Source organism: Eleutherodactylus coqui, chromosome 10 (genome assembly GCF_035609145.1).
Source record: "Eleutherodactylus coqui strain aEleCoq1 chromosome 10, aEleCoq1.hap1, whole genome shotgun sequence".
NCBI classification, from domain to species: Eukaryota; Metazoa; Chordata; class Amphibia; order Anura; family Eleutherodactylidae; genus Eleutherodactylus; species Eleutherodactylus coqui.
The window spans coordinates 15,347,539-15,373,977 of NC_089846.1; the positions used below are offsets into that span (position 1 = coordinate 15,347,539).

Consider the following 26,439-nt stretch of genomic DNA (forward strand, 5'->3'; position numbering starts at 1 on the left):
CATTGTTGGGACCCCCATCGATCAGACTATTATCCCCTATCCTACAGATAGATGATAATGCTGGTGCCCCCTTTGAAGTACCTTTGCTATTATATAAGGAAAGCTCATTATAACAAATTTCTTAATATAATGTTCTAGGAATCACAATCCTTTAGTAGTGCAGCAGTCGTTATTAGCAGAGATGAATGTTTACAGCAGCCTGACTGCATTGTGCTTGCCCTCATTGTGTAGAGACATCCAGTGTCCAGTCCCCTGCATCAAGTTATAGGGGTCATCTCATGAGGACAAATCCTGTCCATTCACCCCATTGAAGGGGTTGTCCAGTTGTAAACTATTGATGGCTTGTTATCAGGATAGGCCATCAGCAGCAGATTGTCCAGGCCAGTGTGCAGACAGCTACGTTACCACTGCAGTGGCCAGGCTTGGTATTGCATGCCATGTTGTTATTAAAATTATTGAAAACTTGGCTTGTAATACCAAGCCTGGACACTGCAGCATGGACAGAGCTGTCCGCTTCCTGCTGAAATCAGCTCAGTGCAGGAGCACATTGGCCAAGAGAGCAGCTGATCGGTAGGGGCGCCAGGAGATGAACCCCTTTCAGTCTACTATTAATGACCTATCCTGACAATAGGCCATCGATCATTTACAACTGGACAACCCCTTTAAGACATATGGATGTCAAACAGAAGAGTTGACAAGAGAAGGATGATGCAAGTAGAAGAGGGCAAAGTAAAGGTATATTTGGTTGTTTCTCTGACCTGTAGTTAATGTTTCTTCTGGAGCTTATATCCCAGCTCTGAATGGCTCTCCACATGCGTTCCTCCACCTCCTGGCGGGTGGGTTCTGCAATGAACCAAGCCTCGGGGCCATCAAACATTATGTGTGACAGCACCCCGCAGGCATTGTAGGAGACTTCAATCCCATCTGCTTTGCTTTCCAGGAGATTGCTGACAACAGCAGAGGAGTGCAAGTTAACAACAAGGTAAAGCCATTATGAAGAACAATGCAAACAAGGCAAAGAGGAGTACCTGAAAACTGTAATAAACTGTGACGTCATCAGCTGTGGGCGGAGCTCGCGGACTTCTGCCACGTTTCCCAGAAGTCCCAGCATGTTACGATGCAGTTCCTGCTTCTCTGGAAATTCCTGTGGATGACAAAGGGACATTTGGTAAAGTTTTATCTCAGCCCATTGAAAGCAGAAACTGAGGAAGAGAAAAAGTCACTCACACGTAAACAGTCGAGAAACAGCTTCATGCCGCCGTAGTTGAGGAACATCTCACAGTTATCTGGAGTCTCATCTGTGATGTTCCATAGGGCACTCCAGGAAAACTCCATCACCTGGTCACACTGCCGAGCAAGAGAAAAGAGAGTGAACCTCTTCCTATAGTGACAGCAATGGCGTCATCATTTATTAACCCTTTCCAACCCTATTTATATCCTAGTTTTCCTAGGGGGCTTACTCTTTTTCTGCCGTTATACAACGGCGCTATCTGCTGGCTAAAGCCAGTACTGCATGAGGTGGCACATTGGATAGGTTCCAACAGCAAAGAGGCTGGCAATATACAGTAAGAGAACCCCGACGGACGTCTTCCAACATCGGAGCTGTACAGCCTTAAATCATAATGTCTTCAGAGGTCAGACAGTGGATTGGAAAGGGTTAAAGCGGTATTCCCATGCAATAAAATGATGGTATATTGCTAGGATACATCATCACTTTATAATCATGGGGGGTGCAGCCACTGCAATCCCATGAATCCAAAGGCCTCATGTCAACGGACAGGTCGGATTCCGCATGCGGGAGCCTACAGCGGAATCTGACCCTGCCCGCGGCCGGCGACCCTGCGTATCTGTGTTTGCAGGCAGGCGGCGTCCAGACAGATCTCTATTCTTCCGGGACATCTGCACTGTGGATGGTCCACACGGCTCACCGTCAAACATGCGAGGAACATTTTTTTTTTTTTTTTAAATCTGCTGCTCTTCTCATGGAATCCATAGCCCGTCCGCAGTGTCAGCTGCAGACGGGCCGCGGATCGGATGGCTTCCATTGACTTCAATGGAAGCGGCTGAAATGGAGCATGCTGCGATTTGATTTCCGCATCCAAAGATCCGCAAATCAAATCCGCATGCTTTAACTCAGGTGCGGATGCTCATGTTTCCCTATGGGCGGCTTGAACTGCGGATCATCCATGCGGGTGCGCCATGCAGATTCCACAATTCAATCCGTCCATGGACATTGGGCCTAAGAATGAAAGAGCCGCAATGGTCATAAGGTGCTGCATTCCCTTCTAGTTTTCTTGGTACAGCTGTACCCTGGCCACTAAAACGGGGGTCATTCTGCAGTTCCCTGCATAGATGGGTGACTGGGCAACACTCTGCAAAAAAAAAGACAGTGAAGTGGCTGGGGGGGGGGGGGGGGGGGCTTTTTAATCCCTTAGCAACATCTGCTACATATGTGTGTCGAATGTGCACAGGGTTTTATGGAGCGGGAGAGTTAACCATGTAAATGCCCGTGTCAATTCTGGCAGTGGCATTTAAACATCCAGATCAAGACTGAAATGTCCCAATCGGCCCTCGGCAATGAGATCACAGCGTGCCATGGCAACCTGGGGCCTTCTAAAGGCCCCACAAGACTGTCATGTGTCCTTATTAGAATACAGTGTAATGCATTACCATAGTACTGCTTTATCTCGTATAAGTGATCAAACAAGAAAAAGAGAAAAAAAGAGCAACAAAAACTGGAAAAAAACTTCTTTAAAAATAAAAAAAAATAACAATTATTAAAAGTCAAATAAAAAATATACTTTTGTCATATATCTAAAAAGAAATTAAAACAAAGAAAACCTTTGACATTGTCACATCCGTAAAGTCCAATCTATTAAAATCAGGTATTCTTTATACCGCATAGGGAACGCCGTCACAAAAAGAAAAAAAGATACAGAATGTCAGAATCGTGCTTTTTTTGGTCACTCCGTCTCATAGAAAGTACAAAGTGATCAAAGTCGTGTGTACTCCAAAATAGTACCAATAGAAACCACAAACAACAAGCCTTCACACAGCTGCAGAGACGGAGAGATAAAGTTATGGCGGTCGGAAGAAACCAAAACGGGAAAACCAAAAAAATGGCTGCAACCTTGAAGGGTTAAAGGAACCCTGCAGACGGGAGGAGGCAGCACATGACTTACTGTTCTGTCTTGTAGTTTCTTCTGAATCAGTTTCAGCATTGTCTAGAAAGAGAAGAGGAAAGCATTAAATGTATAAAGCACATGAAACTGACCCATTTCCCCTTTAAATGTTTAACCCTTACCATAACGAAGCCCATCTTCCCCACCGCCTCCTTGTGGTCATTGTCCACCTGACAGACGAGGGCGTTGCAGAGGTGGACTGCGATCCGCTGGATGGACTCATCTTGCCGGGTCGGGATGAGGATATTTAGTAGCAGCTCGTTTACCCTCTGATACTGGAATTCAAGCTCCTCGGGGATGCCGAAGTTACACAGCGTGAGACAGCAGTTCCTCTGCACCTGCCGAAAACCAGAGGCCGTTAGGAGAACCCGACACCAGCTGTGTTTTTTAACACAGGGGGAAAAAAGTGACCCGACGGCGACGTCCGAGAGATCAGCGATAGGTCACTAATATTGGGAATCAGATGTGGAGGCGGAAGATGCTTTTCTGCAGATCGAGAACAAGACGGACATGATAAAGGGCTATTACCACCGGCGTAGTTTTTAATCGTGTGCTACGGTCAGCAAATGAGGGCTCCCACACACTTGCGCTTTTTTTTTTTACCGCAAATGTCGCACAAAAATCACAAAGAACAAACTTGCGATGTGTTTTTAACATTAGAAAGTCCCATTGACATTCGCGTTAAAAAAAACGCAAGTGTGTGGGAGCCCTAAGGGAGATGAAACAATACCTCCACAGCGCCACCTATTGGAAGACAGCAATACCTGAAGTCAATGTTAGACTCTTTATACAAGCCTTGTATAAAGAGTCTAACATTGACTTCAGGTATTGCTGCCTTCCAATAGGTGGCGCTGTGGAGGTATTGTTTCACCTCCCTTATTTGCATATTACCCAGAGGAGCGTAAATGGTGTTTTAAGTCTCCTCACTCACCGTCTAGGTCAGTGATGGCGAACCTTTTAGAGACCAAGTGCCCCAACTGGAACCCAAAACTGCAACCCCAGCAGTAATAATAGTGACACTCCTCCCCCCCCAGCAGTCCCCCAGGAGTAATAATAGTGACACCCCCCAGCGGCCCCCCAGTAGTAATAATAGTGACACCCCTCAGAGCGGCCCCCCAGCAGTAATAATAGTGACGGACCCCAGCAGTAATATTAGTAGCGGCCCCCAGCAGTAATAATAGTGACACTCCTCCCCCCCCAGCAGTCCCCCAGCAGTAATAATAGTGACACCCCCCAGCGGCCCCCCAGTAGTAATAATAGTGACACCCCTCAGAGCGGCCGCCTAGCAGCAATAATAGTGACGGCCCCCCAGCAGTAATATTAGTAACGCCCCCCAGAGCGGCCCCCAGCAGTAATAATAGTGACCCCCCCCAGCGGTCCCCCAGCAGTAATAATAGTGACACCCCTCGGAGCGGCCCCCCAGCAGTAATAATAGTGACGGCCCCCCAGCAGTATTATTAGTGACACCCCCCAGAGCGGCCCCCAGCAATAATAGTGACCCCCCCAGTGGTCCCCCAGCAGTAATAGTGACACCCCCCAGAGTGGCACACCCAGCAGTAATATTAGTGACCCCCCCAGCAGCCCCCGAAGCAGTAATAATAGTGACACCCCCCAGAGCGGCCCCCCAAGCAGTAATATTAGTGACACCCTCAGAGCGCCTCCCAGCAGTAATAATAGTGATGGCCCCCCAGCAGTAATATTAGTGACACCCCCCAGAGCGGCCACTAAGCAGTAATAATGGTGACACCCCCAGCGGCCACTAAGCAGTAATAATAGTGACACCCCCCCCCCCCCCCCCCCAACAGTCCCCTAGCAATAATAATAATGACACCCCCCAGCGGTCCCCCAGCAGTGATAATAGTGACACCCCCAGCGGCCCCCCAGCAGTAATAATAGTGACAGTCCCCCCAGCGGCCCCCCAGCAGTAATAATAGTAGCGGCCCCCCAGCAGTAATAATAGTGACCCCCCCAGCAGTAATAATAGTGACCCCGCCCCAGCAGTAATAATAGTGACCCCGCCCCAGCAGTAATAATAGTGACAACCCCCCTTCCCCAGGGGCCCCCCAGCAGTAATAATGCCCCCCCCCTTCCCCAGGGGTCCCCCAGCAGTAATAATGCCCCCCTTCCCCAGCGGTTCCACAGCAATCATAAAAAATCCCCCCCCCCCCCAGCAGTAATAATGCAACCCCCCAGCGGTAATATTGCACCCCCCACCCCCTGCTGTCCCCCCAACAGTAATAATACCCCCCCCCCCCCCCCGAGACCCACATACTTACCCCTCCTCCTCGTGGAAGCGCCGCTCCTCTTCTGTCTCATCACTGGTGCACACTGACGTCAGTGTGCTGCCTGATGCCTCCTCCCCCTGCTCTCGCGGAACCAAGTAGGAGACGTCGGGGGACGGGGGAGGAGGATCCCGGCTGCACACTGACGTCACAGTGTTTGCCGGGATCAGCGCAGATAGCAGCGCTAATGGCAGCGCGCTGATGAGTGAATGCCTCCAGGGGAGCCACGGCCCCTGCAGCATTCACTAATGTGGTGAGCGGCCGATGGTGACGCGTGCCAGTAGGGAGGGCTCTGCGTGCCACCTCTGGCACTCGTGCCATAGGTTCGCCACCACTGGTCTAGGTTCTCTCCCTAAGGAGGAAAGACAGCGTTTCTGACCTACGGACAGCATGAACCCCATTTATTTGCCTTGCGGTATTCAGACATGCGTGTGAAGACTAAATAAAAAAACAACCACTCAGCGCACCTGAGTCCTCACTGGGAGAACAATTGGGTGACAAGAGGGAGCCCTAATCATAAGTCTAACCAATCATATGCCATGGTCGCTACTGACTGTGGCATCCAAGGGGTTAAATGGTAGAGAACAGAGTTATCTCTGATCCCGGCCATTGCAGGCGGGTGTGTTGTGTATAAGACAGCCAGCAAGTGATGCATATGAAGTGGCTTTGCTCCTGAGTCCACTCCAAACATTCCTTGAGTGCATCAGCCGTATACATACGATGGATATAGCTAATGGCCTGTTGGAGTTTCTCAGCAGAGACTCCGTCTCTGTAATGTCCCCCCTTCCCCAGGGGTCCCCCAGCAGTAATAATGCCCCCCTTCCCCAGCGGTTCCCCAGGAATAATAAAAATCTCCCCCCAGCGGTTCCCCCAGCAGTAATAATGCAACCCCCCCAGCGGTAATAATGCACCCCCCACGCCCAGCGGTCCCCCCAGCAGTAATAATGCCCCCCCTGAGACCCAAATACTTACCCCTCCTCCTCGTGGAAGCGCCGCTCCTTTTCTGTCTGATCGCTGGTGCACACTGACGTCAGTGTGCTGCCTGATGCCTCCTCCCCCTGCTCTCGTGGAACCAAGCAGGAGACGTCGGGGGACGGGGGAGGAGGATCCCGGCTGCACACTGACGTCACAGTGTGTGACGGGATCAGCGCAGATAGCAGCGCTGATGGCAGCGTGCTGATGAGTGAATGCCTGCAGAGGAGCCATGGCCCCTGCAGGCATTCACTAATGTGGTGAGTGGCCGATGGTGATGCATGCCAGCAGGGAGGGCTCTGTGTGCCACCTCTGGCACGCGTGCCATAGGCTCGCCACCACTGGTCTAGGTTCTCTCTCTAAGGAGGAAAGACAGCGTTTCTGACCTACGGACAGCATGAACCCCATTTATATGCCTTGCGGTATTCAGACATGCGTGTGAAGACTGGGAGAACAATCGGGTGACAAGAGGGAGCCCTAATCATAAGTCTAACCACTCATATGCCATGGTCGCTACTGACTATGGCATCCAAGGGGTTAAATGGTAGAAAACAGAGTTATCTCTGATCCCGGCCATTGCAGGCGGGTGTGTTGTGTATAAGACAGCCAGCAAGTGATGCATATGAAGTGGCCTTGCTCCTGAGTCCACTCCAAACATTCCTTGAGCACATTAGCCGTATACATACGATGGATGAAGCTAATGGCCTGGTAGAGTTTCTCAGCAGAGACTCCGTCACTGAATTTTGCTTAAAAAAAACCAAAAAAACCCCAAGATGAAATAACCCTGCATGCAGCATCATGTCGTCCTGTGGAATCCTGTAAATAACTGGCTGGCCAGAAAGCGAACGGACCCCATTATAGTCAATGGGGTCCGTTCAGCAATGTTCAGTTCTGTCATGGGACGAGTCACTTCAGCCACTGGGGGCAGTTTTTCTGCTCTGAAAAAGGAGCAGGAAAACAGAACCCTAAAACACTGACGTGAATAAGCCCTGAGGGGTAAGGGGGTGCGACACATTACTTGGGTAAATGAAACATGTTGTTCTGCCATCCTCACATCACCAACATCTAGCCGTATGAATACACAATGTGTTTACAGATGCCTTCATCGGGTAGTGCAGCGCGAAACGCGTTCCATATACCATAGTGAGTATTTTAGCTGGTGCCATCTAATCCTTGTGTTGCATCATGGGATCTGCGCCAGCCCTACCCTGTCATTTGCCTCCCCTTGTATAAAACTCTAAGCGATGATTGGGTTTCTGCCACAACTCTATTTTGCTTTTGCTATATGTTTGTATATACAGTATAATACAGCAAAAGCAGAAAAAAAAGATATGTGACAAAGAAGATGCTTACTGTGACTTCTTGGTACGATTCCATGCCATTCAACACCACTTGGATAACCTGCCGCCGCAGCCGGATACTCTGCTCGCTGCGGTATTCTGCATTAGTCAAGTAGAAGAGGGCCGCGCTTCCGGTAACCTGGATGGTTTTATCATACTTGTGACACTTCAGAGCAGCAATCACCAACTACAAATGGGGGAAAAAAAAAAAAGAACTTCAGCAGGTCAGCCTCCTCATACAGAATACATTACTATAAAGGCTACATGTGTGCAGTGGGTACCTGCAAGGCTCGCAAGTGTTGATTGCACCTTTCTATACGGGCAATGTCAAACAGAAGGTTTATGGCACGGGAGGTAATCTCAGGACGATGCTCTGTGTATGCTTCGATGGCATTCAGCACTTGCTCCTCATTCTTGTCTCCACTCACCTGCAAGAGAACAGATTATGTTATAAGCCACTTCTCGGAAAGAAGCAAAGTTACACATTAAAGGAGTATTCTCAAAATCTAAAGTTATCCCCTATCCACAGGATAGTGGGATACCTTCACGATCGGTGGGGGTCTCACGACTGGGACTGCCACCAATCCTGAGAACAGGGGTCTCATGTCCCCCTCTTTTGTCATTGCGAGAATACTTCTCCCACTCACACTGATGTCAGACTGAATGGAGCGATGGCTGAGCATGCATGGCTGCTGCTACATTCATTTCAGTGAGGATGATGGAAATTGCTGAGAACTTGTAATGAGCCAATGAGACCATCACCCATTCCTAGTGACGTGACCAAAGGGTATAAGACCCCATGTAATCTGTAATAAAGTGCGCAGTTATGTCCCCGTGTGAGGAACTATACCAGACCTCCGTGTGTGGTGTCTCTTCTTTACCGCCGGCAGCGGGGCATTGGGGTGGGCCTGATTGGTGCTGTACGCAGAATTTTCCCTGACACTCAGCTATCTCCAGCAACCCCATTGAAAGTGAATGGAGCACCCCCCGCGCATGTGTGGCCATCATTCCACTTAATGTCTTCTCGCTGCAGGGGGGGGGGAAATTGGGACCCACATTCCCAGGATCAGAGGGTCTCAGCAGGGACACTTCCACCAATCATAAAGTTATTGTCTGTCCTTTGACTAGGGGATAACTTTAGATTTTGGGATAACCCCTTTAAAGATATTGTCTCATGACCGCTGTCCATTTGCCTAAATGGAGAGATGCTAAAAAAATAAATGTTGTGTAATACCAGATTTACCCTGCAGAGGCTGATGCAGAAGAGACACAGCTGAGCATAACTTCCCATAGATAGCAACTAAAGGCCCTTTTACACGGGACGATTATCGTTCTGGTTCTTCAAAACCCTGCGGCGTTCCTGTGGGGTTTTGAACGATAATCGTCCCATGTAAAAGCATGCAGAAACTGAACGACTGGATGGGAGTCGTCTAGGCGTTCAGTTTTAAGCATGCTTAAAAGCCAAATGACACATCGTTCAGCGTAAACAGCAGCCATTCAGTACTATATGGCCGTTACTTGCAGTGAATGAAAAGTGAAGGAAGGGGGTGGGGTGGGATAACTCTCCCCCCGGCCGCCCTGCCTACTTGCTGCCCGTGCTGTGAGCGTTCCAGCGATACTCGCTCCTGTGTAACAGCACGAGACACAAGAGCGAGTATACATGGGGACGAATATCAGGCATCGTTTGCCAGACACTGGTCAAGTGTAAAAAGGCCTTAATAGTCAGGGATTTCAGAAGCCAGCCCTTGATGAACTAATCTCTAGGGCGATCCCCCAATCCCATCCTGTCGGGTGCCACAAACACGGACTACTACATCCAGGAGTAGAATGAATAGAGAGATGGTGCAGCCCTTACCATTCACTTCTATGGGAGTTAGCTGAGCGAGTCTGGTTGGCTGTTTCCGTGACTCACACAGAAGTGAATGCAAGGAGCCACCCCATTCATTCTACATCTCGATGTGGTGGCTATTCCAGGTAGGACAGGGGTTTGGATGACCATCATTCTGGAGACAGGTTCAGGTCCCAAAGGTAGGATCTACATCTATCAGACCTTTATATGCCATACATGTCTAAGATGAGAATTACCCTTGAAGTGCATGGCGCTGACCTTACCTTGTAGCCTGGGATGTGCGTTAGGCGGCAGAGAGAAGTTTCAAAAAGACCCAGGAATTGTAATGGCCTCTTTAGAGAACGGAAAGGAATGATGCTGCTCTTGCTGGGGTCGGTACTGCATGGAGACAAGGCACACCGATAACCATATGACAGTAGGAAGACACACATGGATATACTTATAGCGGGGTAACTCCTAAAGGTTGTTCTGTTTATGTCTTACCTGGGAGGACCCAACTCATCATCCATCTTGGACATGGCGCAGTTCTCCAGCATCATATGTCCAGAAATGTCCAAAGAGACCAAGTCTTCCAGGTTCTGCACAAATAGGCTTAGCACCTTGCGGGTAAGTTTGAACTTGTAGTAACTTGAAAGTCTATCACGGGAAATATCCAGGTGCCTAGAGCCGCCAAAGGAAAGGGAGAGACGACCAAGGGAATTAAGATCCAAGCATTGGATGCATACATAGGACAAAAATTGTATGACGCAAAGTAGGAATGATGCCGAATACCGCTGTGTGCCTTGCAACATTTGAGGTTAAAAAAAACAAAAAAAACCTGCGAATGCTCAGGACTCCGTCACACATACCGCTTTTTACAGCGCTTACCATGCCCTCTGAAATGTGGCGCTTTTTAGTGCCGCAATTTCCGAGTGGTGTCTGTCCTATATTTTTAGCGTTTAGCGCTCCCCATCATTGATCAGGAATGCTAAATGCCGATGTTAGCTGCAACATCGCTGTGGCCAAAACCGAAAGGAAAACGTGCCAACGCACGTCTGAGACAGGCCTAAGTAAGGATCTTCCATGATGTAAAGCCGAACTCTACCACACAATTCCTGAATGACTCTCCAGAGATAACAGTAGCAAATTGTGTAGGCCCAGATAGTACTTCCTCCCTCTCCTTGTAAATGATGTAGGCCCAGATAGTACTTCCTCCCTCTCCCAGTAAATGATGTAGGCCCAGATAGTACTTCCTCCCTCTCCCAGTAAATGATGTAGGCCCAGATAGTACTTCCTCCCTCTCCCAGTAAATGATGTAGGCCCAGATAGTACTTCCTCCCTCTCCCAGTAAATGATGTAGGCCCAGATAGTACTTCCTCCCTCTCCCAGTAAATGATGTAGGCCCAGATAGTACTTCCTCCCTCTCCCAGTAAAACATGTAGGCCCAGATAGTACTTCCTCCCTATTTATGTAAATGATGTAGGCCCAGATAGTACTTCCTCCCTATTTATGTAAATGATGTAGGCCCAGATAGTACTTCCTCCCTCTCCCTGTAAATGATGTAGGCCCAGATAGTACTTCCTCCTTCTCCCTGTAAATGATGTAGGCCCAGATAGTACTTCCTCCCTCTCCCAGTAAATGATGTAGGCCCATATAGTACTTCCTCCCTCTCCCTGTAAATGATGTAGGCTCAGATAGAACTTCCTCCCTCTCCCTGTAAATGATGTAGGCTCAGATAGAACTTCCTCCCTCTCCCTGTAAATGATGTAGGCCCAGATAGTACTTCCTCCCTCTCCCAGTAAATGATGTAGGCCCAGATAGTACTTCCTCCCTCTCCCAGTAAATGATGTAGGCCCAGATAGTACTTCCTCCCTCTCCCAGTAAATGATGTAGGCCCAGATAGTACTTCCTCCCTCTCCCAGTAAATGATGTAGGCCCAGATAGAACTTTCTCCCTCTCCCTGTAAATGAGTAGGCCCAGATAGTACTTCCTACCTCTCCTTGTAAATGATGTAGGCCCACATAGTACTTCCTCCCTCTCCCAGTAAATGATGTAGGCCCATATAGTACTTCCTCCCTCTCCCAGTAAATGATGTAGGCCCAGATAGTACTTCCTCCCTCTCCCAGTAAATGATGTAGGCCCATATAGTACTTCCTCCCTCTCCCTGTAAATGATGTAGGCTCAGATAGAACTTCCTCCCTCTCCCTGTAAATGATGTAGGCTCAGATAGAACTTCCTCCCTCTCCCTGTAAATGATGTAGGCCCAGATAGTACTTCCTCCCTCTCCCAGTAAATGATGTAGGCCCAGATAGTACTTCCTCCCTCTCCCAGTAAATGATGTAGGCCCAGATAGTACTTCCTCCCTCTCCCAGTAAATGATGTAGGCCCAGATAGTACTTCCTCCCTCTCCCAGTAAATGATGTAGGCCCAGATAGAACTTTCTCCCTCTCCCTGTAAATGAGTAGGCCCAGATAGTACTTCCTACCTCTCCTTGTAAATGATGTAGGCCCACATAGTACTTCCTCCCTCTCCCAGTAAATGATGTAGGCCCACATAGTACTTCCTCCCTCTCCCAGTAAATGATGTAGGCCCATATAGTACTTCCTCCCTCTCCCAGTAAATGATGTAGGCCCATATAGTATTTTCTCCCTGTCTCTGTAAATGATGTAGGCCCAGATAGTACTTCCTACCTCTCCCTGTAAATGATGTAGGCCCAGATAGTGCTTTCTCCCTGTCTCTGTAAATGATGTAGGCCCAGATAGTGCTTCCTCCCTGTCTCTGTAAATGATGTAGGCCCAGATAGTGCTTCCTCCCTGTCTCTGTAAATGATGTAGGCCCAGATAGTGCTTCCTCCCTGTCTCTGTAAATGATGTAGGCCCAGATAGTGCTTCCTCCCTGTCTCTGTAAATGATGTAGGCCCAGATAGTGCTTCCTCCCTGTCTCTGTAAATGATGTAGGCCCAGATAGTGCTTCCTCCCTGTCTCTGTAAATGATGTAGGCCCAGATAGTGCTTCCTCCCTGTCTCTGTAAATGATGTAGGCCCAGATAGTGCTTCCTCCCTGTCTCTGTAAATGATGTAGGCCCAGATAGTGCTTCCTCCCTGTCTCTGTAAATGATGTAGGCCCAGATAGTGCTTCCTCCCCGTCTCTGTAAATGATGTAGGCCCAGATAGTGCTTCCTCCCCGTCTCTGTAAATGATGCAGGCCCAGATAGTGCTTCCTCCCCGTCTCTGTAAATGATGTAGGCCCAGATAGTGCTTCCTCCCCGTCTCTGTAAATGATGTAGGCCCAGATAGTGCTTCCTCCCCGTCTCTGTAAATGATGTAGGCCCAGATAGTGCTTCCTCCCTGTCTCTGTAAATGATGTAGGCCCAGATAGTGCTTTCTCCCTGTCTCTGTAAATGATGTAGGCCCAGATAGTGCTTTCTCCCTGTCTCTGTAAATGATGTAGGCCCAGATAGTGCTTTCTCCCTGTCTCTGTAAATGATGTAGGCCCAGATAGTGCTTTCTCCCTGTCTCTGTAAATGATGTAGGCCCAGATAGTGCTTTCTCCCTGTCTCTGTAAATGATGTAGGCCCAGATAGTGCTTTCTCCCTGTCTCTGTAAATGATGTACGCCCAGATAGTGCTTTCTCCTTGTCTCTGTAAATGATGTAGGCCCAGATAGTACTTTCTCCCTGTCTCTGTAAATGATGTAGGCCCAGATAGTACTTTCTCCCTGTCTCTGTAAATGATGTAGGCCCAGATAGTACTTTCTCCCTGTCTCTGTAAATGATGTAGGCCCAGATAGTACTTTCTCCCTCTCCTTGTAAATGATGTAGGCCCAGATAGTACTTACTCCCTGTCTCTGTAAATGATGTAGGCCCAGATAGTACTTTCTCCCTGTCTCTGTAAATGATGTAGGCCCAGATAGTACTTTCTCCCTGTCTCTGTAAATGATGTAGGCCCAGATAGTACTTTCTCCCTGTCTCTGTAAATGATGTAGGCCCAGATAGTACTTTCTCCCTGTCTCTGTAAATGATGTAGGCCCAGATAGTACTTTCTCCCTGTCTCTGTAAATGATGTAGGCCCAGATAGTACTTTCTCCCTGTCTCTGTAAATGATGTAGGCCCAGATAGTACTTTCTCCCTGTCTCTGTAAATGATGTAGGCCCAGATAGTACTTTCTCCCTGTCTCTGTAAATGACGTAGGCCCAGAAAATACTTACTCCCTCTCTTTGTAAATGATGTAGGCCCAGATAGCACTTCCTCTCTCCCCCGTAAATTATGTAGGCCCAGATAGTAATTCCTCCCTCTCTCTGTAAATGATGTAGGCCCAGAAAGTACTTCCTCCCTCTCTCTGTAAATGATATAGGCCCTGATAGCACCCTCCCCCTCCCCCGTAAATGATGTAGGCCCAGAAAGTACTTCCTCCCTCTCTCTGTAAATGATATAGGCCCTGATAGCACCCTCCCCCTCCCCCGTAAATGATGTAGGCCCAGATAGCACTTCCTCCCTCCCCTGTAAATCATGTAGGCCCAGAAAGTACTTCCTCCCTATCTCTGTAAATGATGTAGGAATGAGTATTATTCAAAAAATAATCGCTCAAAAGAGCAAAAACGAACAATATTTACTCTGTGTAAGCGCAGTCAATGGTCAAACGAAGAACAATAAGTCGTTCGCTTTTTATTTATAGTTCATTTTATGCAGGCACAAAAATCATTGTTGGCCCGTTCACTAATCGTGCGGTTTAGTAGCGATTTTTCAGTCGTTCTTATTCCCTTCTATAGTGAATGGCTTTAACGATTGGCGGTTTGAATGAGCCAACAATGTATCTTCATGTATAAACAGGCAGCCTGAGTGTACTCAGACATCATTCACTCATTCAAATGACATATCGGTGGGTCTAAAACGGACCCTTAAGTAATGTAGGCCCAGATAGTATGTCCTCCCTCTCTCTGTAAATGATGTAGGCATAGAGAATAGGATTTTTGTACTAACCATAAAATCTCCTTTTGTCTCGTTCATTGAAGGACACAGCCTAGGACTATTTGTATAGCTACAAGAGGCAGACACTAAGCAAAAAAGTGTTAGCGCCTCCTACCGGCAATACCCCTCTGGCAGGCACCAAGCTAACCAGTTTGTATGCAAGCAGTAGGAGGAGCGAGTAGGAAACAGGTTAAACAACAGTTAAAGAGAAAACTGTAAACCTTAAAGGAGCTCTGACAGCAAAAAAAAACAATTCTATACACACCTGTACCTCACCGGGCCGTTCACCAGACACCTCCTCGTCCTCTGATGTCCCTCCTGCAGGCTGTATGAGGCACTGCAGAAGTTGGCAAAGTTCCAGCTCTGCAACTGCCTCGAACACTGCCGGGCGGCAAATACTTCCGCCCAGATCAGTGGTCGGCTTGTAACGTGTCACTCCTACACCGACCGCGTCTAACTGCCGGAGTCGACGGCGAGTGCACATGCGCACTTGCCGTTGACTTCAGCGGTTAGACGCGGCCGGCGTAGGAGTGACACGATACGCGTCATGTGCCTACCATTGACCCTGGCAGAAGTACTTGCCGCCCGGCTGTGGTCAAGACAGCAGTTCAGTGCTCACTGGACTGGCTCTGCACTGAGCGCACCTTCAAATGAAAGAAATATACTTTCTGCAGCAGGTGCAGAACCCGGGCCTGGGTCATGTCGAATGACAGACCCAGAAAGAGAAGACGTTGAGACACTGAGAAGCAGGACTTGGGGTAGTTGATAATCCACCCGAACCGGGACTAATTGTCCAGAGTGACAAGGAGACTGTACAAATTGTCCGACCAAGTTGTAGCTTTCACCAAAATCTCCTTGAGGTAGGGAATGTTCACCACCCCCTTGTAGTGGAGGAGAGCCATCACTGCTGCCAAAACCTTTGTGAAAACTCAGGAGACTGTGGCCAACCCAAATGAGAGAGCAGTGAACTGGTAATGATCCAAGCAGATGGCAAAGCGAACGAATTATTGATGCCTTCATATGTAAGGTGAGAGAAAGAAGTGCCTTTGAGGTCTATGGAAGACAGGAATTCCCCCTGTTCCATGGATGCTATGACTGACTTCAACGACTCGATGTAGAAGTGACAGATCCTGACAAACCAAGTTCTTCAGGTCCAGAAGGAGTCTGAAAGTGCCATTCCTCTTGGGCACCACAAACAGGTTGGAGAAAAAGCCCTAGAAGCGTTCTGAGAGAGAAAGAACAGGAACTATTACGACCCAGGAGGACAGAGTCGGTATTGCCTGATCCTAAGCAGTGGCCTGTGAAGGCAACGCTGGGATTCTTGAAGCGAAGAAGCAATCTGGGGGATGAGCTGAAAATTCTATGGTGTAGGCCGAAGAGATGACCTCCTGAACCCAGATGTCAGAGACGTGAGCGAGCCAGGTTTCCCCTCAACAGGGAAAGTGGTCTTCCCACCCTGGATGGATCGGGACGGGGGCCGCCCCTTCATGCAGAACACTTAGTGGAAGCGGACTTGAAGGATTGGGATTGGGGTCTCTGGGAAAGTCACTGGCTTGCGATTTTGGTCCTGAAAGGATTTCTTGTTGTCAGAAGACCTGCGGCTGGGGCCACAAAAGGAACAAGGATTGTTTCTTCTGTACAGATCTTGCTTGGCTGGCTTTATGATGTGGTAGAGACGCGAACTCTTCCCCCCAGTGACCTCAAAAATAATCTCCGTGTCTAGCCCCCAAAAAGACGTGAGACGACAAAGAGACGTTGAGTTAATGACCACTTAGAGGCGGCATCTGCAGCCCAAGATTTGAGCCATAGTGTGTGGCGCAAGGTTACCCAAGTAGCAGCCAAGAGACTGACCGCATCTAAAGAGATTTCGCAGAGAAACTTTTTCACTTGGCCAATCTGCTGGGCAATGTTGGCTAATTTGTCCTGAGGAGAGCCAGAAAGAATGCCCTAATTAAGTATATGCTTAGCCCATTCAGTAGTGACCCTACTTACCCAAGTAAAGACGAACACAGACCGGAGCACAGAGCAAATAGCCTCAAAGGAAGCCTTAGCCAGACGAAGCATAAGAAAAATAATATCTGGACAGAGGGGAAATTGGGGAATCCACTACTGGTGAAGAAAACCACTTCTTGACCAAATCCTCTGGAAAGGGATACTTGAAGTCTAAATGGTTAATCTTGGTAAAGTGTTTCTTGGGGAGATTCCATTCCCGGGCTAAAACGTCTTGAATTCCGGATGGGAAGGGAAGACTTTTGGGGAACGCCTATAAGAGAGAGCTTCCGCTGATGCAGTTCGGGGCTGATCCTTCACTTGAAGGGTTTCTTCTACCGCCACCATCAGGCTATGGACTACAGAGGAGAGCGTAGAGGTCTGTTCCTCATCCAGGTCGGAGTCCGAACGAGACTCAGTAAGTTCACCTTCAGAGCGACTTTTGTCTCTAGACGAGAGCTTCGAACGCACCCCTGTAAAACTAGGATGCTGATGCTGGAAAGCTGGAAGGATGCCTTGAGTGAGGAGGCGTAGCCCATTTCTGAGACTTACCACGTGAAGGGTCATGCTTGGCAAATTCATCATTGTCAGACATGCTTGGAAGCGGTTGATGGACGGAGCAATCCAGCCTGTCCACGATGGTGGTAGACGCTTTGGTAAGTCACTGCTCGAGAGAGGGAGAGTGCCCATAAAGCAGATAGCAGCAGGAGTGCCTTCAGATAGCTCATCTCCCGGCCAACTCGACGGAAAACAGTTGAGGCCCAACGACTCCGACTGTCCGTATGGGAATTTGGTACTACAGTGAGCACAAGCAAAATGCATGGCTCTGGCTGGGTCCATCAGCCCTGGAGCCGGACATAGTGTAAAGTATTACACATTACTAGTGGAGTTCTGCTATGAGTGCTGCAGGAGAAGCAAGGGAGCAGGGAAGCTGGCCGGCAGGTCCTGGTCAAGTGAGGGAGCAGAGCTGGAATATTGATGACTTACTTGGTGTGGAACAAGACACTTGTCAGGTGCACTACTAGTACCAGCAGCAGTGGAGAGCAATGTAGTCGTGTAGACAGGAAATAAACAGGACCTGAGGACAGGATCTGTAGCAGGGGGGCGGAATTGAGTAATCCGCACGTGGAAAATTGAAGGCAGCAGGTTCTATTCTACCGTGAAATCAGCGACATAGAGCCCATTGTTCTCTATGGTCCCGGATATGCCCGGGTACTCGCATCATCGCTAAGCGATGGTGCGGGAAATATTGAAAAACAAAATACTGCACATGCCCGCCTGCGTGAGTACGCGGTCATACGCAGTACATTACGCAGCCGTCATGGCCAGGCTCATAGCTGGAATCTGCTGCACGTCTCGGCAAGCAGATTACGCATGCGGCTGTATGAGCCCAACCCAAATAATGTAAGCACAGATAGTATGGCCTACTTCTCACTATTAATTATGTAAGGATAGTATTTCCTCCCTGCAAATGATGCAAGCACAGATAGTACTGCCTCCCTCTCTCTTTAAATGTTGTAAGCACAGATAGTACTGCCTCCCTCTCTCTGTAAATGATGCAAGCAGATAGTACTGCCTCCCTCTCCCTGTAAATGATGCAAGCACAGATTGTACTGCCTCCCTCTCCCTGTAAATGATGCAAGCACAGATAGTACTGCCTCCCTCTCCCTGTAAATGATGCAAGCACAGATAGTACTGCCTCCCTCTCCCTGTAAATGATACAAGCAAAGATAGTACTACCTCCCTCTCTCTGTAAATGACACAAGCACAGATAGTACTGCCTCACTCTCCCTGTAAATGATGCAAGGACAGATAGTACTGCCTCCCTCTCTCTGTAAATGATGCAAGCACAGATAGTACTGCCTCCCTCTCCCTGTAAATGATGCAAGCACAGATAGTACTGCCTCCCTCTCCCTGTAAATGATGCAAGCACAGATAGTACTGCCTCCCTCTCCCTGTAAATCATGTAAGCACAGATAGTACTGCCTCCCTCTTCCATGTAAATGATGTAAGCACAAATAGTACTGCCTCCATCTTCCTGTAAATGATGTAAGCACAAATAGTACTTTCTCCCTGTCTCTGTAAATGATGTAGGCCCAGATATTACTGCCTCCCTCTCTGCAAATGATGTAAGCACAGATAGTACTGCCTCCCTCTCCCTGTAAGTGATGTAGTTATCAAAGGAAGATGTATTTATTATATTGCCAACATTTTGAGACCAGGTAGAACAGTCATATAGTAAAGGAGAGAGAGGGCTGAAAATATAGGTTTCGCCCTTTTAATTTTTTGTGATTTTTATTACTTTTCTTATGACCGTAATTTGCTCATGTAATAACTTACATCTGCAACCACTGATAATTAAATGCTAATATTTTGCATGCAATCCTTTTGTTGCAGTCTCATCTCCCGCTCTTCATCTATGCTACCTGCTCTGTAAATAATCTGGGCACAGATAGTGCTGCCTCCCAGTCTCTTCCCGTAGGGTAAGTCATACAGCAACTCCTCTCATACCCTCACATAGCACCAAAAGCAGAAACCCCTTGATAGGACAACAATGAAAATCAGTAATTGCCAGGCGAATACTTCCTGCGAACGGGCAGAGCTGCAATAACAGACTTAGACTACGGATAGCGCTGCTTCCAGATGGAAACAAGGGCAGATTATTATTTGTTACTGGACTAATGACATTTAATCTCTGGATCCAACCTGCAAACCTACCTGAGTTTCTGCAGCTGTACAAGGACTCGGATATGATCGTCAGATAGGTCCATGTTGTACAAGACTAGAGACACCAACGTGTCCTTCCACTGAGTCAGAAAGCTGATGTCATTCATCTGGATCCCTGATAGGTTTAGAGCTTTTAGACAAGCCAGGGGGCGCAGCATCATCTCCACGTCCACGCCTTTAGTGATGCAGCCAAGATTTAAAAAGCGCAGATGTTGGAACCCTTGGAAGGTGAAGTCCCGGGACAGGATCTGCCGGGTGGGGTTCACCAGACAGTCGGTGTCATCATAGCGACCCACGTGCTCCTCCTCGAAGAAGATGTTGCTGCAGCCGAAGAGACTCAGTGACACTAAGGTGGACTTGAAGTTGGCCAACGTCTGTAGACTCTTGGCCGTCAGCCTCTCACAGTTTGTAAGGTAGAGTTCAACCAGGTCCTGGGGGGAGGAAGAATAGTGAGAAGGTGATATACAGGGGTGTCCTGTGTGCAGCCATCTAACACATATTACATAGGACAAGCCATAAACGCCTGCTCTTGAAATATTCTTTTAACCCATTAATGACACAGCCTCTTTTGGACCCAAGGACACAATTATTTTGGGGTGGATTTTCCTCTCCACTTTCCCATAACTTTTTTATTTCTCCATTGACAGCATTATGAGGGCTTGTTTTGTTTTTGTTTTTTTTTATAGCATTTGCCGTGCGGAATAAATAGCGCGTTCCATTTATTGTGCGAGTCATTGCAGATTATAGGAAGAGACAAACAGGCTAAGCAGCACAAAAAAACATCAGTTTAAAGTGATGAGAAATGGAAGTGAAACAGAAATAAAAGAAAAGCAGATTTTCCACTTCTCTGAAGGATCCGTTTGATGGATCTACCAAAACAGAAAAAATTAGAGATGAACGAGCCTTGCTCTTCTCGAGTAACTGCATTCTTGTCGAGCAGGCTCGGGGGAGGGGGGGCAGCGGGGGAGACAGCCAATAAGGCTGGCCACAGCCTTCTCCCCGCCTGCATCTTCCCTATACACAAAAGAGGAGAGAGCTGTCGTCTTCACGCTGCGGTGGGAGAGGTCGGCCGGCCGTCTCTTTGACTTAGAGCATAATTCTAAGTCCACACTTCAAGGAGCATTCGTTCTGAAATGCTGCAGCGTTTTGAACTTGCAGTCACCCATACAATATAATGCAATACCATGGTATTGCATTACACTATGTTCTGACAGACAGTCTGTCAGAACATGGCATCAGTCATGGCCCCTTGCAATCTCATTTTGTGGGGGAAAGGAAGGGAGGAATTTGGGACCCCTGAACATCGATTGGGGTATTTAAATGTCGCTAGCAGTATTGACAGCAGCATTTAAAGTGTTAACAGCTACGATCAGCACTCACGCTGATCACGGCTGTTGCACGACTCAAATTTACGCCGGGGGGAGTGAAGGGATTAATGTAAAAAGTTGATTTACAGGACAGGTCATTTTCTGATGACTAATACCCTTTAAAAGGTTTTCCCCTTGATAGTATTTTGAGGGTCTGACTGCTGCGCCCCCCCTGATCCTAACAGGGGTGCCCCTTGCAGGGAAGAGGTAACCATCCCCAGTCACCCTACATTGAAGTTGATGCGGCATACCGCAAGGCCGAGTGAGCGCGGGAACAGAATCCTGGCGCCCGCAGCCTCACTAACCTAAAGTTACAGCTCTCAATGACGACAGCATTAATATGCAAAGCTACAAGCAGAAACCACTGCGAGTCACACAATAGCCGGCGAGTCACACAATAGCCGGCGCACTGATTCCGCCGGATCGGATGGTTCCCTCCTGAGCGCACGGTAAACCTATCTGTTTGCTGCCGGATCAGATTGCAGTCTGCTGGAAGTGGTTTCCGTCTCTGAATCAAGGCAGTGATGTAACTGCAAACAGCCTGCAGATAAGGTTGCCCTTTAATCGCCTGCTGATTTCCAAGACGCGCAAAAGACGGATACAGTTCTGCTCACTTGTTTGGCGATTGCTTCTAGATCTTGGTCCTGGACAATGTCCTCCCTTAGGTGCAGGCGGGTGAGCCGTGTGCTCTGCGGCTCGGAGAACAAGGTGAAGAAGCTCTCGTGGGGCTCGAAGCCGCTGTCCGCGTTCACCAGCTCGATGTACCTGGTAAAACAAAAGGTCTCCGTCACAAAGAGGCGAACGGTATGATTTGTCGCGGTAAGGACTGGCACTTACTCGTTCACTAGTCGGTCGCAGATTTCGCTGGGCAGGAAGATATCTGGATGGAGACGGAGGATTTCATTGTCTAAGAGGTAGCACAGCGTCCCCTTCAGGTTGCGCAGGCAGAAGTCAGTGCAGATGGTCATAAGAGATTCCGGGCTGTCTGTGGCCATCTTGGCGGTTGCTGGAAAGAAAAACTTGCTGGATGGAATGGGCACCGGGGCGACGGATGCCCGCCTCCAAGGTTAACTGTTCTGGAACATCGAGGCACAGCTCTGTAGGTAGAAAAAAGTCATAACAAGCGATTAGCGCTGCGACGTCTTCAGGCTCAACACCCCTGACCGGGGAAACGCTACTAACGCTTAAGGACGGCGCCAAATCTTAAAGCGCTGCGGAATAAGTTGGCGCTATACAAATAAAGATTATTACCATTATTAATTCTTACGCTACATCATACGCGCTCGAGCGCGATATCGGGCCGGGAAACTCAGTCCGACATCGCGCTCGCCAATGTGCAATTTACAGGGTGATGCGCTTTTTTTTTTTATTTATTGCTTCTGTGAAATTGCAATTTTCGCTCAAGTGTTTCATAGACTTCAAGGGGGAAAACTGCGAGTGCCATTCCATCTTTTCCCAGGTTCCATAAGAAACAACGACGATTCCTCCAGCAGCCGCGCCAAAAAAATAGAACAAGCTGTGATTTTTTTTTAAATCAGCTGCAAGGAAAAAATAAATAAAAAAAAATCGGTCCTGTGTATAAATACATTCATGCAGGTTCTACGCGTCGCGATAATCTCGTTTGTGTGAATAAGCCCCTCTTCTTCCATCGCGGAGCTGGTTGCGTTTTTGCGGGACGAGTCGTATTTTCAGGGGTTCTCTGTGATCTACTGTGTAATATACTGAGAAACTAGAAAGCAGTTCAATGTGGAGTCAAATGGAGAAAAACCGCAATTCTGCATATTTTGGGGGGGCTCGTTTTTAGGGCGCACACACCGCAGCAAGGATGACATGACTTTATTCTGAGGGTCGGTACAATTAGGATACCAGATTTGTTTATTATAAGGTTTTTCTGGTACTACTTTAAAAAATATATATATTTTTGAAAAAAAACAAACTTCTGCCGCCGTCTTCTGCCCGCCATGACTTTTCTCCCTTCCCGTTGATACATTTGCGCGGGGGGATTCGTACCATTCGGAGCCCGGACAACCTTTTCATTACCCGTTTCCCTGCAGTCAGGGCGTCCGGCGAGGCACAGGTCTTGCGCTGCGGATTTTGCTTTCGGACAGCGTTCATCGAGGGAGATCAGTACGGCGTTATTTTTATGGATCGGGGTTTTACGGACGCGGCGATAACACTTTTTTTTTATCATCATAACTAAGGAAAAGCGTTTTTATGAACGTTTCTATCATTTATTATTTACAAGAACACAACAAATTTCACTTATTTTGGTTTTTCGGCCCCATAATTTGCGCATGGATTTCACCGCAGCTTCCATGTCCGATCTACAGACAGTCTTCAGGCGCAGATGGCAGACCCACGTGCCGTCGTAAAACATTCGCACCCCGCGGTAGGAGTGTAAGTAGCCAGAACACCGGGGGCGCGGGGCATGCTGCAACCTGTAGTGCCCCACCAAGGATCAGTGATACAGGGGATCCACAACTAGATTGCAAGCTCCAGCGATGCAGGGACTCTGATATCAGCATTACAATGGTGGGCTCACGATGGCGCTGCTGTCCGGGCGCTCCGACGCTATTACTTTCTGAGTCGGTGCTACAACACGATCGCCTCTTCACTACGGGAAATATTTCAGAAGCGACTGCTAATGAAGCCTTCATTCATGTCAGCAAACAGAGGTACTATCAGAAGTGAAGAGACGGTTAATTAGGGAGTTGAGTCCTAACTGATGATCCAATAAACGGACCGCGGCAGAAGACGACGGCGCCGGAGAGGTGACATTAACGACCAGCGAAAGCTGAGCTGCCTGCGCTAGGTCACAACCAATACGCCAATCGTTTCACCCTGGGGGTTGTTACCCAGCTTTCCCAGACAGCTGAATGGTTTATCTGCCTAGATCTGCAGCCCCCATTCTCATATCTGTATAGAAGTAGGTGGGCTTGCCATTCAGAATCTGGGAAAGCTGGGAGACAACCAATCTGGCTGTCAATGCATTTCCTGTAGTTTGTCACTCAGCTTTACCAGACTCCTGAATGCCAAATCCACCTACAAAGATATGAGAATAGGGGATGCACTGCTAATCTAGGCAGATTTACCTTCGGGAGTCTGGGAAAGTTAGGTCACAACCTCTGAGGGTGAACACATTGTCACATTGGTTGTCACCCGGCTTGCTCAGACTCTTGAATAGCACATACAGCTGTTTATAAAGTGATGTGATAGTGGGGGATGCACCAAAGCAGCTATAGGGAGATTTGCCATTCAGGAGTCTGGAAAAGCTGGGTGGCAATCTCTGCAGGATCTGTATTAGTAGCCATTTTGGTTGTCACCCAACGTTAACAGACTTCTGAAAGACAAACCCACCTAGTCATAGGAGACCGGGGAATGCACTGCTGCACATCTACCTGTCAGGGGTTTGGGAAAGTGGGATGACAACCTCTGAAGTTGAAATGGTGGGCATACAGCTTTCTCAGACTCCTGAATAACACAGCCACCCGTCTATAAAGTGATGCATCCCCCACTATCACCAAGATCTGCCATTCAGCACTCTGGAGAAGCTGGGTGATCGCCTCTATGTGCAGCAGTGATGACCATATTGAATGTCACCCAGCTTTCCTAGACTCCTGCATGACACAGCCACCACTCTATAAAGTGATGCATCTCCCACTGTCACCAAGTTCTGCCATTCAGTAGTCTGGAGAAGCTGGGTGATCGCCTCTACAGCCAGCAGTGATGACCATATTGGATGTCACCCAGCTTTCCCGGACTCCTGCATGACGCATCCACCTACTTCTACAGTATGAGAACGGCAGATGCACTGCTGCAATTCCTTTCAGGGGTCTGAAAAAGCTGGGTGACAACCTGTGCAGGACCTGGGCTGATGGCCATATTGGTTGTCACCCAGCTTTCCCACTTCATGTAAGAATGCAGGAGGCGCTTCTAGGTAGATGTACCATTCAGGAGGCCGGGAAAGCCGGGTGACAACTTCTGCGGAGCCGCACTGGTGGCCACACTGGTTGTCGCCGCGGCCGTGCTGCGGACACGTCTGGACACGGAGGACACCTTCTCACCTAATCACCAGCCAGGTGCCCGCAGCTTCCCGTCCGCCTCAGCACCGACCGCCGGACACCCGGTATGCAGCTCCGCTCCGTCCTCACCGCCGAGCCTCCTCCTCCTCGCAGGGCATCCTCCAAGCTCCGCTGTCAACAAATTCTGACGTCACTTCCGCCTGCCCCCATAGCAACCGGACCGCTTGTGTCACTTCACTCATTCCGTCAGAAACTGGGACGCCGCACTTGAGTTCCGCCTATAGAAGCCACCTATAGAGCTATATAGTAACTACCTATATATGAGAAGATATGGCTGAAGAGCAGCACTCTGAGCCTACAGTGGAAGTCACTCACATAAAGGGTCCAATGTGGGGCCCCCACTTCACTATGGGCCCCTTCAGCACTGGCTGTCCCCAGACTCCCATAGAGATGTATATAGGCTACAGCACACATATAAAGGGGGAGCGCTTCACACAACCGTAGGGTTTCCCATTCTAGCAGTGTGGCCGGACATGCCCTAATCTAATTAAACGCATTATTTAGTTTTTTTTTTATCTTCGGGTTTCTCCTCCCATCATTTAAAAAAATCATAACTGTTGTAATTTCCTACAGCGCCGCCGTCTGGGGGTTGTATTTTTTCACGCTACAATTTAATGTACCGTATAATGAACCACCGTCTGTAAAAGATCATGCCTTTATAGACACTGCAATACGAAATATGTTTTTTTCTATTATAAATATGGAAAAAGGCTTTTTTTTAAACTTTTATTATGCCTCATTTTTTAGTACCTCTAGCTGTGGATTGTAGGTCACTACTAGAGGTACACGACTGTTTCCTTCCTTTTCTGTGTATCGGAGTAGTTAATTCCTGGGTATCCTGGTGGCTCCGGTGATTCCTGGGTATCCTGGTGGATCCGGTGATTCCTGGGGATCATGGTGGCTCCGGTGATTCCTGGGTATCCTGGTGGCTCCGGTGATTCCTGGGTATCCTGGTGGATCCGGTGATTCCTGGGTATCCTGGTGGCTCCGGTGATTCCTGGGTATCCTGGTGGATCCGGTGATTCCTGGGTATCCTGGTGGCTCCGGTGATTCCTGGGTATCCTGGTGGCTCCGGTGATTCCTGGGTATCCTGGTGGATCCGGTGATTCCTGGGTATCCTGGTGGCTCCGGTGATTCCTGGGTATCCTGGTGGCTCCGGTGATTCCTGGGTATCCTGGTGGCTCCGGTGATTCCTGGGTATCCTGGTGGCTCTGGTGATTTGGTCCTCTATTAGGGTGGGATGGTCGCCCTGATTTAAAAATGTCTTTTTGAGATTGTGTAAATGTTCCTCTCTGTCTGTGGGGTTGAGCAGATCCGGTTGTATCTCATGGCCTGGCTGTAGACCATGGACTGTTTGATGCATTTAGGGTGTGTGGGGGGTCTGGAACGCAGACCGAAATGCGAATGTTGCCTGTTCCAAATTAAGAGGAAATATTATATTGAGTACTCATAGTTGAGAACCATAATTAATCCACTACACACAGACTGTCTAGTAAATCAGCATGAGTTCTGTTTATTGTTGAATATTGCTAGTTTATATGCAAGATGAAAAGAAGGCGTTTCCATATGTTACCTGATACCAAGTTTCAATCTACTTTTGGTGACAAAGTCCACATTCCAACAGATTACAACATGGCTGTAAATCAAAAGCCTTCTAAACAAAAGGTATCAACAAAGCTGTTTGAAGTAGACATAAAACAGTTACA

The 26,439-nt window shown here is 48.4% G+C and overlaps 1 protein-coding gene across 1 annotated transcript in view; it reads right to left on the minus strand.

The window, feature by feature from the left end:
• The window catches only part of ZER1 (zyg-11 related cell cycle regulator), a 33,149-nt gene extending 8,304 nt beyond the window's left edge, over positions 1–24,845 (minus strand). The window contains exons 1-13 of the mRNA XM_066580364.1: positions 24,716–24,845; positions 21,489–21,748; positions 21,266–21,416; positions 19,276–19,715; positions 10,109–10,285; positions 9,889–10,003; positions 8,058–8,204; positions 7,790–7,963; positions 3,305–3,520; positions 3,183–3,224; positions 1,228–1,347; positions 1,029–1,144; positions 759–947 (exon numbers count right to left, since the gene is read on the minus strand). Of these exons, the coding sequence (XP_066436461.1) occupies positions 759–947; positions 1,029–1,144; positions 1,228–1,347; positions 3,183–3,224; positions 3,305–3,520; positions 7,790–7,963; positions 8,058–8,204; positions 9,889–10,003; positions 10,109–10,285; positions 19,276–19,715; positions 21,266–21,416; positions 21,489–21,646 (2,045 nt within the window). The 5' untranslated portion in view covers positions 21,647–21,748; positions 24,716–24,845. The remainder of the gene's footprint in view (positions 1–758; positions 948–1,028; positions 1,145–1,227; positions 1,348–3,182; positions 3,225–3,304; positions 3,521–7,789; positions 7,964–8,057; positions 8,205–9,888; positions 10,004–10,108; positions 10,286–19,275; positions 19,716–21,265; positions 21,417–21,488; positions 21,749–24,715) is intronic.
• Between the last annotated feature and the right edge of the window lie 1,594 nt (positions 24,846–26,439).